Source organism: Echinops telfairi, unplaced genomic scaffold (genome assembly GCF_000313985.2).
Source record: "Echinops telfairi isolate 266 unplaced genomic scaffold, ASM31398v2 ScPeMD7_23;HRSCAF=83, whole genome shotgun sequence".
NCBI lineage: Eukaryota > Metazoa > Chordata > Mammalia > Afrosoricida > Tenrecidae > Echinops > Echinops telfairi.
Window position 1 is genome coordinate 91,753,437 of NW_022103920.1, and position 14,241 is coordinate 91,767,677.

The window sequence follows — 14,241 nt, forward strand, 5'->3', positions numbered from 1 at the left end:
CCCTAATAAAATGTTAAAAAAAAAATTAGCTTCTACTCGTAGGGAGGTAGGCCGTGTTATAGACACTGGCAGTCCATTTGAATTGCACTGGGCGGCTCCTCTATGCATTGGGAAGTGCATTTGAGCTTGCCTTGATTCTTCTCCTAATAACTTCTTCTGGAAGCAGCACAGGCATGCATGGTAGCTGCATGATCTGTTCTAGCCTCCTCGAGGTCGAAGTCATGGGATCAGCACACCAATGAGGTGTCGTGGGAGGATGACAGAGTCAATCACAAAAAGTCCCTGCCAGGACACCTCCAAACGCAGATGGAAAAATTTTATCGGGAGAAAGATTTCATAGCTAAGACTGACAAACAGATGCCCTAATTATCCCCCAGCCTTTTCCTTTATTGTGTTCCTATGCTTCCTCCATTCTTCCTTTAGGATTTATGTGCCCTGTGTTGTGTTTTTTGGTGGGTTTAAAGGTTTTTTTTTAAATCACTTTTTAGAAAAGTGATAAATGTGCATTGTAGAAAACACAGATGAGAATTGCCCATGAGGGACGTTTGAACATAACTGTGTTCAGTTACTGTTTTCTTTGGATCATCACATACTATCCAAGCACAGTTGTGTTAACTTGGGTATTTTGTTCTGTTTTGTTTTTCTACCTAATCCATCCTGAACATTTTCTCACAAATTTATATTTCCAAATGTCACTGTAGTGGTTATTAAAACAAAAACAACAACAGCAAACACTGCCGTTGACTGATGTCCAGTTCTTAGCAACCCTGTAGGGAAAGGCAGAACTTCCCCTTTCAGTTTCTGACACTGTACATCTTTCCACATTCATCTTTTTCCCCACGGGAAGGCTGGTGGGTATGAACAGCTGATTTTTTGGCTGGCAGTTCAACGTTTAGCACACTCAACCAGCAGGGCTCCTTGTAATGACTCTAGAGTATTTCCCAAACTCATTTCCATTGAGTCAATGACTCATAGCAACCCTATAGAACATAGTAGAACCGCCTCTGTGGGTTTCAGAGACTGTCAACTTTGATGGACATCCAAGGCTTCATCAGTCTCCTTTGCAGCAGCAGGTGGTTTTGAACTGCTGACCGTGTGGTTAGCAGCCAAACATATAATGTGGGCTCCTTTTCATTGTATAGATCACCTTCATGAATTTAAGTAGGCCCCTTCTGTCGGCAATTATGAACAGAGCCCTAGTGGCACAGTGGGTCAAGCAGTGAGCTGTTAAGAGAAACACACTAGTTGTTCTGAGAGAGAAAGACGAGGCAGCTGTCTGCTCCTACAAAGATGTATGGTCTCAGAAAGCCATAAGAATTGTAAGAGCTCCGATAAAGTGATCTTTAAATTTTAACAAAATTTAGATTATTTACATTTGTGGGGGACATTTTTCAGTGTGTGTTGAAAAGCTTGCTATTTGAATGCACAGACATTTTCTTTACATTTGACAATCCTGTGTTTGAAGTCTTTGTCCACATGCATTATTATTTCCTTAGATGTAAAATAACCTGTCTGGGAGCTGGGAACCATTCTTAAGATTATCTGTAAGTTTATTCCCAAAGTGCGCTCCAGAAAGATCAGGTACTACCGTTACTAAAATGTGTGGGGTTTGCAGTGTGAATGAACTGGGTTGCAGTCTTGGGTGGGCCGCTGTGAATCTGTCTCCATTTATGTGATCCTGGACAAACTCATCAGCTCCCCTCAACGTCAGCCTCCCTCTCCATGATGTGGAGAACCAGTAAGACTTGCCTTCTATTGCTGTGGGCAGTAAGAGACACTTCTTGCAAAATGCTTAGCACAGCAATGCACTCCGCAGATGGCCCCATCGAAGGTCAGCTCACCATTATCTTTCTGACTGCACAGTATAGGGATCACTACTGCTCTATGCTCTCACAAACGCTAGGCACTATTTTGATCAAAACTCACTGACCCAGTAGTGAAGACTCGCGTCTGATACTCTTACCCTTGTGTTAAAACCCATCTCTCAAGGAATTGGTGATATGCAAAATACTTTGAGGTGAGGGCTAGCTTTCAGAACTGTATTTCCCTGAAGTGTTGTTGTTCCCGTGAGTGTTAAGTGATATTATAGGCGGAAGTCGTCCTCCGTTTTGAGAAGTCGGTATGCGGTTGGCTGTGTTGGTGCTAGCAGAGGGCTCTATTGGTGGGCTAGACTACTTGTAACCAATGACCGTTAAGTACCTGTTGATGCTCTTTTCTTGCAACAGTCTCCCTCACTCAGATTCAAACCAACCAACAAGCACAACAAGGGCCAACTGTGCTCCCTCGGGTGTTCTCATTGGTAAATACACTTTCTTTGGGGTAAATGCACAGGCAGCTTTACGTGTACAGCTCAGAGGCATTAAATTTTTGAGGGGGCTTCCATAATGTGGTGGACAAATTCTCTTAGTTGCTAGTTCTATTTCCCCAATAACTTTTTGAAGCTCCCTCGTATGTATACCCTGCTGTTCAGCCACCACCATGAACTGCGCCTGGGTTTCTGTCAGCCCTCCAGAGGGTTGCAGGTGACTGATTTCCCAGCAGTTGAGCACCAGATCTTTTTTCCAAGTCACCTCTCGGTGGACTTAAACCTCACTGTCCATACTTTATTTTAAATTGTGTAATGCGCCTCATTGAGTTATCGGTAGAAAGAAAGGAGAAAGAAAGAAATCTTTCACTAGCCATATCTTTACCCTGACGTGAAATATGGTTCTTTGTGGTCTGCACCACTTGTACATGGCCTCTCAAATCAGAGGCTCTGTCTCTGATTACACAGAGTGAGTGTTTTTCTATTTGAATACAGTCATTTTATCAGCCCCCTAAAATGCCTTGCCCTTCATGGCACATCCATGGGGGCTTTGAGGACAGGAAAGAGGACCCATGGTCCAGGGCCTTGGAAACCTAGGAAGAATGAGGACCAAGGCTCTTGTGGGTGTGGGAGAAGCAGGAATGGCCTAAGAGGTGAGAGCCAGGGGCAGCCAAGCAGGCTACCGTGCAGTCTGTGCGCACATGTGGCAGGTGTGGGTTAGCCTGAAATGGAAATTGAAAGGACAAAGGGAATGCTGCGCTAGAGGTGTACCAAGACAGTTTGGAGGCCATTTCAAGGACAGGCTTCATTTACTTGGGTTCTCTGGACGTCCAGAGTCTCTTCCAAAGTAGGATCATGACACTGAGTATCTAGCGCCCGAGTGAACGTGATTTCCCAGCATTTCTATAAGTGGAAGAAGGTATTAAGAGATCCCGCCTTGCTGATTACAGAGTAGAGAGAAATCAGCTTTTCTCTCCTGGTTATTGGGCCTTAAGTATCAGGCATCTAATAATATCTCAGTTGAGGAAATGGGAGAGGCCCCTTACATTTCAGAGCTGTTATTCTTATGTTCCTGTTGGTTTCTGTTTTCCAGAGGCTACCTGTCCCCTTGAGTGTTAGACTACGATCACTTCGCCTGCACACTCCAGTCTATTGGTCATTCAGTATGGTTTCTGCTGTTTAATGCTCACTCAGGGCAGGCACTGTGCCAGCATCTACCCACAGCTCCCTGCCCTCAGGGTACGGCATATCCCACAGCAAGAGAAAATGATGGCATAAGAACATTGCATGGCCATGCCCTGATTACATTTCAAGAGGCATTGTTTGTCATCTTGGACATTTTTTCCTGATCCGTCCTTGAATTAGATTCTGTACAGAGAGGGGTTCGCTCAGTAAGAGTAGGACGAAAATGAGGGCCATTTACTGATCTTGTACAAAGACATATCTTTCCTGGTTTGCTTAAATAGCATCCGCTTGAGAGTGAAAAAAAAGTTAAAAACAACTTTTACTTTTGTTACAAGACACACCTCTCAAGCCTTTAAAATAGTTCAAGTCAATATGGACTCAAAGTAATTAGACAGTGGACTTAGTGGACAATGAGCAGGACAGTGATGTGGTCTGGTGGAAAAGCATTGGCCTTAGAGTTGGGGAATGGAATTCAGTTCTTTCTTTAGCCATGTGTAGTGTGAGTTTGAGAACCTTGGTAGTTCAGTGATAGATTGCTCCCCTTCCACGCACAGGACCCGGGTTTGATTCCTGCCAATTCTCCTCATACAAAGCCACCACCCATCTGGGGGGTTGTGTGTGGCTATAGTGCTCAACAGGTTTCAGCAGAGCCTTCTGAGTAAGGAAGGCCTGGGAGCACACTTCTGAAAATCTGCCTTTGGGAACCTGATGGGTCACAATGATTTGATTTGCAACTGATCTTAGAGAATAGACAGTATAGGGCATCACTTTGCTCCACAGTGCTTGGTGTCACCGTGAGTCAGGGGCCAACTCAACAATAGATAACAACCACCACCACAACAGTGGGACTTACTATAACCAGTCTGCCAACTTGTAAAATGGCCCCTTCATTTAAGTGGTGCTGGTGTTGTTAGGGAGGTCCAACCCATAGCGACCCTGTCCATGACAGAACAGTACACTGCCCAAGTCCTGCGCCATCCTCACAATGGTTCCAATCCTTGAGCTCATTGTTGCAGCCACTGTGTCAATCGTCTCCTTAAGGACCTTCCTTGTTGTTCCTGCCCCTGTACTTTATCAAGCATGATGTCCTTCACCAAAAACTCATCTTGCCTGAAAGAAAGTCCAAATCATGTAAGAAGAATCTTTGCCATTCTTGTCTCTAAAGAACACTCTGGCTTTACTCCTTGTGTTAGTGTGGGATGTCTAGAGAAACAAATCCAGAGACACTCATATGTGTGTAAGAAAGAGCTTTACATAAAGAGCAATTGTATATTCAGAAAACATCCCAACCAGGTCCCGTTCAAGTCCAATATTACCCATATGTCCAATACCAGTCGGTAAATTCCTCTTCAGACTCACACAACACATGCAATGATGCTGAGTGCAGGAAGATCACAGGCTAGTAGGTGGAAAGTCTTATGGATCCAGTGGCAGTGGAAGCATCTTAGCGCTGGCAGGAGTCTCCACATGGCTCGTCCAGCTCCAGTGCTCTAGTGGATCTCCATGTGTCTTGTCAGCAGGAAGACGAAGCAGAGAGTGTGTCTGTATCTGGCCTCCAGTGAGCTGTTTATCTCCAGGGCACCTCCAAATGAGGTCATTAAGCTGCAACCTGATTGACAGGCTAGATTCCACCCCTACCAGTTGACACCAGATTATATAACTACCACATTCCTCCCAAGATAACTTGGTTTGCCCTTTTAGCAGTCCATGGTACTTCCAATGTTCTTCTCCAGCACCACAATTCAAATGCACCAATTCTTCTTCCTTCTTCCTTTCTCACTGTCTGACTTTCACATGCTTATGAGGCGATGGAAAATAACCTGACGTGGGTCAGGCACACTCTAGTCCTCAAAGTAACATCCTTGCTTCTCATTTAGATAGCTGGGGTCGTGTTATACCGGGTTTACCATTCCACAGTGGACTGCTCGTGAAAGCACTCTGTCAGCGGCAGTACTGGATACCAACGGAAGGCCGTCGAGAAGCCTTAGACACGGGCAGGTCTGGACACATGTTGTTGCGCGTAGTCAACCATGTCCGTAGTCACACGTGGACTGCAGAGACGCTGAGTCAGTCTTCTTGATCTTTCCCGTCTAATTCGTGGCTCGAAATGTTTGCTCTATTTGGAATTTGGCTCTTCACATTCTGAAGCATCTAGAATTCCAGATCTGACCAGAGTGACTCCCAAGTGTGGTCTTCAGAAAGCAATGGGATCTTGTGTGTTCATCAGTAGTTCACCACTTGTGTTACGTTACAGTCGACCCTGCTATGCTGATAAGCAGCCCTATTGACAACATGGGGGCCCTGCCCCTCCAGTAGCTGTTTATATATAGTTAGTAAAAATGAAATGTCATTAAAACTTTAGTTCCTCCGTTGCTGTAACCATCTTTCCTGTGCTCAACAGCCAGACTCTACATGATGGAGAGCAGTGATTCTAGAACCCATGCGTCATTGCTGAGAGCTCTCTAGCAGAAGGCTGCTCTGGAAGGAAGGGTGCCTAATGCCACATTGTTCCAAGAGATGCAGCATTTAGGCTTCATCCAGAAGTGGTGTGCCGTGTTTACCATCTGACTTAAAGCAACAACCTCTCTCTACACCTTTACCCATTAGCGGTCAATTCCCCACCCATCTCTTTCTTTAGGCCACACTTACTCAGTGTGGTGGTCTCACTAACGTTTTGAAATGTTCACTTCTCTCCATTGGTTCCCACAGGTCCTGCGTGACAGACATGTGTGAATGTCCAGTCCATAAAAACTGTTACTGTGAGTCCTTCCTGGCCTACACCCGGGCCTGCCAGCGAGAGGGCATCAAAACCCACTGGGAGCCTCAGCAGAACTGTGCAGGTGAGCAAGCCCCACAGCCCGTCCAGGGAGCAGCACTGTCCTGGGAGGCTGGCAATGGAGCCAACGTGCTGGCATGAATGATCGGGTCTCCCATTGGCTCAGGGATCCTTCAGTGACCCCATTGAATTCCAACTTGATAAAACATAGGGACTTCCCCACTGTTGGGGCAGAGAGCACTGAAGAGAAATGCTTTATGACAGGCACATTTGAACAATTTAAGGATTTCCACTGTTGCAAAATCCTCCCAACCTCGAGTTACCATCTGCTTGTACTTAGTACATAGACATTCACAGCTGTGGCTTAGGTTCTGCAGGAAGCACAGAAGATTCCAGACAGTTACCGTCACTTAAGGCCTTTGGGATAAAAGGGGGGATTTCAAATAGTTTGTAGAAAAAACCCCATGATCTTTTAATTCCATTTTTCCACAAGCTTTTCGGAGTCCCTTCATATATATACATGTATGTTTGAGAGGGTCAGAATGTACTTCTCTCTGAAAGATGGGTCTCTGTAATAGTTGCTCTTAGTTTTTCAAGGAGTCTTGGGGACATAGTGGATTATGCGTAGGACTGAAAGGTGAGTAGTTCAAAACCATCAGCTGCTCTTCCAGAGAATGATGAGGCTGTCTACTCCTGTAAAGGGGGGTTACAGTCTTGAGAACCCATAGGGGAAGTGCTAACATTCTACTATGAGTCTGACTGGGCTTGATGGCAGTGAGTGTTTGATCGGCTCTTTCACCTCAGACAAGTGAATTAGGGTATCTGATATCTGTTCAGTGGGCTCCTTTCGTTCATGCGTGGAATAGTGGTCATGCATTGGGCTGCTCACCCCGTAGGTCAGCAGTTACAAACCACCAGCTGATCCTTGAGAGAACGGCAGGGCTTTCTACTCTGCAAAGAGTTTCTACACGGTCGGTTCCACCCCGTCCGATGGGTGGCAATGCATGAGCAACGACTCCAGGGCAGTGTGTTTTGGGGTTTTGTTCAGGTAACATGCATTTATTTCAAAGTAGCTAAGGTCGAGGGCTTTATGCTAGGCTCTGGGTATTTCGGTAAATAAAAGAGGTGAGTCCCCAGTCATTGGGTGCTGGCAGCCCAGTGGGAGAACCAGAGAAATCAAGGACAATAAGTACCTGAAAATTACCATGTAAGTGTCATGGAAGAAATAACGGCAAAGAGATTAAAGCATATATATATAATGTGTGTTATATATGTATATGTAGTATGAGTTATATATATGTATATATAGTATGTGTTATATGTGTGTAGTATATGTTATATGTGCATATATAGTATGTGTGTTATATATGTATTTATAGTATGTGTTATATGTGTGTATACATATATAGTATGTGTTATATATGCATATATACACATGTAGTATGTGTGTTACATCTATGTATATATGCATATATAGTATATACTGTGTGTGTGTGTGTGTGTGTGTGTGTGTGTACATATATAGTATGTGTGGGTTGGAGGACAGTGTCCCAGGTACAGAGAGAAGACTTCTCTAGGGAGAGGCTATCTCAGCCAAGCTCTGAAGGATGGAAAGGGGTCCTTTGAAGCAGATGCAGGCAGCGTCCATTCACTGGTAGACGTTCACTTCTATTTGAGAGACTCGGGTTTGAGTCGTGGCCACTACCCCTCAGCCAAGGCCCCCACCTGCCGGTCAGTGGAGCCCGATGAGTTACCATGGGTTGGGAGAGGTTTGGGTGGAGCTTCCAGAATGCGATGGATTCGGAAGCAGACCCTGGTGATCTGCTGCTGAGAATTAGCAGCAGTGAGAACTGTATACCTCACAGAGGCTTGCTCCTGCTCTGCAGAGGGGCGCAGGGGAGCAGCAGCCCACAGCCACAGCGACTAGCCCGAGGGGAGCCAACGTGGCTTGAGGAGAAAGAGGGCCCAAGAGGCGTGTAGAGGGACCAAGAGAAGCAGAGGCTGAGCTGCCCGGCCTCCCCAGAGTGTGGGAAGGCGCCTGGCTATGTTCTAAGAGCAGGGCAAACCAGTGTTGGGCTTCAAGCTAGCCTCTTTCTGCTTTTAAAGTATTTCTCCAGTTCCTGCAGGGTCCTTTTGAGGCAGACATGACTCGAAGGCAGTTAGATTGTTTTTCAAACATCTGAAAATAGTTTGGGAGGCAAGAATGAAACAGGACTGAATAATCAGGCAGAGAATTATTGCAATGGTCCAGGTTAAAAAGGGGGGGAAATGATGTTGGCATAGGATAGGATAGCAGTGCACAGGGTAAAAAGTAGGGCAATTCTAGGTGTATTTGTGGAATTTTACAATGGCGTTTACTGTGCAGTTATAAAGACTGAGGGATGATGTATGTGCAGCATCTAGGAAAAGATATAATTCATAGTTGAAGTCCAACCCACAGTGGCTGCTGCTGCCCTTGATTGGAGACTGGAATGGTGGAATCCGCGTGGAGTACAGAAACTTCCAGACAGTTTTCCTCATGGGGAAGTTTTTCTATACAGAACAAAAGGTGCCTGGATTAAAATGACTGGGATTTGGAGCATGCTCGATTACTTTTGAGGAGCCCTGGTTGCACTGTGAGTTGAGCATTGGGCTGCTGGTGACAAGCTCAGTGGTTCAAACCCACCAGCCACTCTGAGGCAGAAAGACAAAGCTGTAAAGACAAGGCAGAAAGTAAAGCTTCACCACTTCCGGACCCCCGTGGAGCAGCATCAGAATGCACAAATCCTCCTGGTTCTGATAGCAGAAGTCACTGTTAACTACAGAGTGCCTCCAGAGATGGAGGATAGGCATAGCCATCTGGCTGGAAGCAGAGTCAGGAAGCCCTGTTTTGAAGGTGCACTCACCGTGTACAAGGACATCGTTCTCACCTGGAGCAGAGGTCGGCGAACGGCGGCTCGGCAGCCCTACGGGCTCTTTCAGTACATGCCCGTGGCTCTGAAGTAAAACTGCAAATGAAAAGAAAATCATCATTTCATCTATAAAAATGGTAAAGGATATATTCGGATAATGGTGATTTCCTTGATCTGAAAAAATATATCCATGGCTCTCGAATAATGTTTAAATTGTTGTGAGGGCAGGCTTGGTTCTTCCAGCTCAAAAGTTTGCGGACCCCTGACCTAGAGCAGGGAGGAGTGCTGGGCATTTGTGATCCATTCAGAGAGGCCCCATGGGGTGGAGAACAAATGTCTCCTCAAGGATTTCTGCGCTCATCTTCCTGGAAGCACATCACCGGGTTTTTCTCCCGTGAAGACACGGGGTGAGTTAGAACCCCATCTTTCCAGGTAGCGGCAGAGGGTTTGTGAATTTCCACCACTGCTAGCAAGTCAATTCTTACGTTGGTGTGAGGCACCATCGAGCCCATCCCGATCCATAGCGACCCTTACACAACAGAACCAAACACGGCCTAGTCCTGTGCACTCCTCACAGCTGTTCCTGTGCCTGATCCATTCATACAGCCACGGTGTCAATCCGTCTCCTCGAGAGTCTTCCTCTTGTTCGCTGCTACTCCACTTTACCAAGCGGGATGCCTTCTTCAGGGCCTGGTGTCTCCTGACAACATGTCCAAAGTACATGCGATGAAGTCACACCATCCTTGCCTCTAAGGAGCACTCTGCTCTTTAGCAGTCCATGGTTCTCTTAATATTCTCTGCCAGTGCCACAGTTTGAATGTATCAATTCTCCTTTGTCTTCTTAATTCAATGTCCAGCTTTCACATGCATACGTGAAACCAGCAGGGCAGTTCTACCCTGTCCTCTAGGACTTGGATAGGGTTTCCAAGACAGCAAATCTTTACTATCGCAGACACTCTCCGCTTTCTCCTGTAGTGGCTGGTGGATTTAAACCATTGATTTGGCAGCTAGTTGCCCAATGACTAACCAATGTCTAAAAAAATAACATCTACAACTAGGTCCAACCCTCAAAATAGCCTGTTTTGATTGGATTTGTGAATGTGTCAAATATTCCCAGGTGTGTTAGGCAGGGTTCTCGAGACAAACAAAACCAGGACATTTGTGATTTTATATCTATATCTATAGCTAGACATTTGGATAGATCAACACAGCACGAATGAATATAACAGCTAATTAGTCCACACAGCAGTACAGAGGGCTCAGTTCAAATCACTTCCATGGAACAGTTAATATACTGGAAGTCCTTCCACTCACGAGGGCTGTCGGGTCCTAGGTCAAGGAAGCAGACAGCTGAGTCTTCCTTAACACAAGGCAGGCAGAGTACCCCCACAGGCAGCAAATACAGGGCAGCTCACCAACAGTCAGCAGCTCAGGAGCTTAGCAAAGCAGGCCCTGATGGGATATTGAACTCAAGCAATACAAGACGACAGGATCCACCAGCCTCAAGCTCAAGCAATGTACACACCAGCAGCTTGGTGAAGCAGGTCTCAAAGGAACCTGAAGCTCTAGCAACACAATCCGTAGGTTGGCTGTCCCACAACAACTCACAAGTTAAAGCAGCTGCACACCCGTCCAATGAACAAGAGTGAGAGAGAAGGGCGGGCCGTGCTGAGCCATTTATCTCTTTTCCCTCCAATCAAATTGTGACCTGATTAATCCCACTTGTCCCTATTGCCCAGGTTGGCACAGTAAACCTACCTATCATACCAGGTGAATCTAACCCACAGCCAGAGTTGGAATCACTGAGTCAGTTTGTTGTTGATATGCATGGTTTTGTGGGAGAAAGATGTTGGGTATTTTGGCCATGTTCAAACTTCCTCATGAGTTTCCCTTTCATGAGTCTTCCTTTCAAAGCTCCCTTTCATTCGAACAAATTCTCCTTAGTATTGAGTTCATGCCAACTCTTAGAGACCCTATAGGTCAGAGTAGAACTGCCCCAGTGTGTTTCTGAGACTGTAACTCTTTATGGAAGTAGAAAGCCTCATCTTACTCCAAAAGAGTGGCTTGCACTTTCGAACTGCTGAACTTCCAGATAGCAGCACAACTCATAACCACAAAGGTTCAAGCCTGGCCAATGTATTTCATGTTCGACCACCACTCCTCTATCAGTAGAGGCTTACGTGCTGCTATGATGTCCCACAGATGTTGGCAGAGCTTCCCAACGAAGGCAGAATAGAAAGAAAGTCCTGGTGATCTATTTTCAAAATGCAGTCAGTGAAAACCCTGTGGATCACCGCAGCCTGACTGACAGCCCATCATGGGACTGGGGCACAGGACCAACTGCATTTTGTTCTCTTGTGCGGTGGATCGCCTGCTGGGAGTTGGGGACTGATGCAGAACAACAAACAACAAATCCTCCTCAAACTGCTTCAAGTCCACTAGCTTTTCCTTGGGAAAACCCCAAAGCCCCATCTGTCTCCCTCTGACTCCTGATGGCTTTGTTCTCTCTTCTGAAAACCCAAGTCCAATCTTGAAACCAGAAGTCATTGTCTCTAGCAAGAATGTCTATTGGCACTGCCTGTCTCTGAGGAGTACTGGTATGATTAAAACAACAACAAACAAGCAAACACACTAAGATGTAGGCAAGACTGCTGAAGGAGGCTGAATGCCGAATCTCTGACCTAATGGGCTAGTGCTTACAAGGTGATGGAGAGAGGTGGCTTTGAGGGACTTCGAATATGCCTGGCTCCCTTTCTGTATTTTGAGTCCGCCTTCCCCAAAATCTATGAAAACAAATGAACAGAGCCACAGCCCCACTCCCATCTTGTTTTACTGTGGGGCTCAGCAGGTTTTACTAATCTTACTAACGGGGCTGCCACTGTGTTGAGGATGACTGGAGACTGGACAGAGCCTTCTTCCTGGCTCAGAGCTGCGCTCAGCACCATTTCAGAGCATGTATATAGTGCTTGAGGACTGCATGTCTCTCTCCAGTATTCTGATTTCAGGGACCGTGTTTTCAGGACCCCAATTAACTTCCTAATGGAAAAGGAATACAGTTCCTGAAAGGTTCAATTTTCTGCTTGAAATCTGTGGGGCCATCTGAGTAGAGTATCCATCCATCAGTGTGCAATCGGAAAAGAGGGGAACTTTCACACACACACACACACACACACACAGAGTCACCGTCACATGTACATACTGATGTACACACACACACTCACGCTGTGGACTGCTCCAGATTGACCGTTGGCACGGGGAGAAATAAGTGGGCAAAAATATGCAGCAGTTCGCAGTTGATTGACTTCAGGTTCATCTATAACATTGAAGGCCATGAGAACCCTCTTAATGCATTTGTAGCTCTGGAGCCTTTGACTCGTGCTAGCTCTTAAGGTTACGTAAGGCAGAGAAGAGAACATTTCTTGAGGAAAGATCTTAAAAGTTGAAATAATAAGAAGTCAGCCAGGCAAGTGACTCTAGATGAACAGGTGGCATTTGCAAGGCGAGTCTGCGTCTTAATCATCATGGCAGGAGATAGCCCAGAGTGTGACGAGAGGGGAGAGCAGCGTCTCTAGCGATAGAAATGGTTAGCACGCACAGCTGCAGAAGCAAAGGAGGGATGAGCCCGCCCCCTCGGAGGGCCTGGGGGAGGGCCTGGCCAGCTACCTCTGAGAACACACCGCCTTCCAACATGCTCTGGAGCGCGACTCTGTGGTGACGCTCAGGGGGTTGCCAGGAGTCCCAGTGACTCCAGGCCACCTAGTAGTTCAGCATGTGAATGACTAATTACAATACCATATCCTAAGCGATATAGCTCTAAGTGTTGTTTTTGTTCCCGGGCATAGTAAAGGTGTGAAAAGTGCCACAATTACACTTATATTAACCTTTCCTATTTTCTAGGCACCTTTTAAAATGAGAAGGTCTGTATTAGAGTGGTATACTCCCCTACATCAGGGGCTCCCTGGGTAAGGCAAACAGTTACCATACTTGACTATTGGCCGGAAGGGACCTACCCACAGGGACCTGGAAAGAACGGCCTGGCCATCTACTTTAAAAAGGAGCCCAGTTCTGCTGTGACACACGCGGATCACCATGAATCCACTCGAAGGCAGCCAGTTGGGCTTTATCTTATTTAATCTCCACAATAACCTACATGGTAACATTACTTTCGTCCCTATCAGGAGAATGGGACGTGGAGTCTGAGAGGAGTGAGACATCTGCTAAACGTCACAGAGGTAGACATGGGAGAATCTGGAAAGCAAATCCAAGGCCGAGCGTCCTAGCCCCTTTCTTCATCATGTGAATTGAAACATCGCAGAAAATAGAAATAGAGCTATCAGGACATTTTTATAGCATCCGCGAAGCCCTCTGAATAGTTGCTATCTTGTTAGTGACTTTATTATTAGTGACTTTCCAATTTCCATTCAATCATTCTTGATCAGCAGTTCTCGCTACCTGATGCTGCCTGACTCTGTAAAGGTGTCACAGTCTTGTTTGTATCTTTGCAGCTCGTCTGCCACCTGCCCATGCCCGACATGAATGGCCCACTGAACATTTAGGTTGCAAATGAAAGAGGCACTGGGGCTTACATAGGACATACGAGGGAGCTTCCAAAAGTTGTTGAAAAATTCCATTGCCTTCGAATTCCTTTTTCTGTGAGCTTTTGGAAGCCCTTCATATCTGTCTGTCTGTAGCACACAGGATGCTCTTTCTGGATCATCTGCGTAGTCCCCTCTTGTTTTGCTCTACAAACCCTGGTGATTCTAGCCTCTCCTGTGCAGCAGGCCTGCCCTGATTGCACACCCACCCAGCTATTCCTCCGGCACTGTATTCCACCTATAAACGTGTAGGAAATAGCCCTGTACTGTGACCTTCATTTCCTGTCCTTAGCACCCAGTAGGAGAACATTGCTTACCCTATAGCGTTCCTATAGACATAGAACCACATTATTGACAAAGCTAGCTTATAACATTTGTGTGATACTGGTAGTTGCTTAAATGCTTCTCTGTGAATAAATACATGCTTACCCAAAACACCTGGGTAGTTTCCCATATGTTTGTGTTTAAAAAAAAAAAAAAGCAGGAGGA

At 46.0% G+C, this 14,241-nt stretch overlaps 1 protein-coding gene across 1 annotated transcript in view; it reads left to right on the forward strand.

Annotated features, from left to right (window-relative positions):
- The window catches only part of BMPER (BMP binding endothelial regulator), a 290,926-nt gene that overhangs the window by 270,169 nt on the left and 6,516 nt on the right, over positions 1-14,241 (forward strand). The window contains exon 14 of the mRNA XM_004702768.2: positions 6,200-6,330. Coding sequence (XP_004702825.1) covers positions 6,200-6,330 — 131 coding nt within the window. The remainder of the gene's footprint in view (positions 1-6,199; positions 6,331-14,241) is intronic.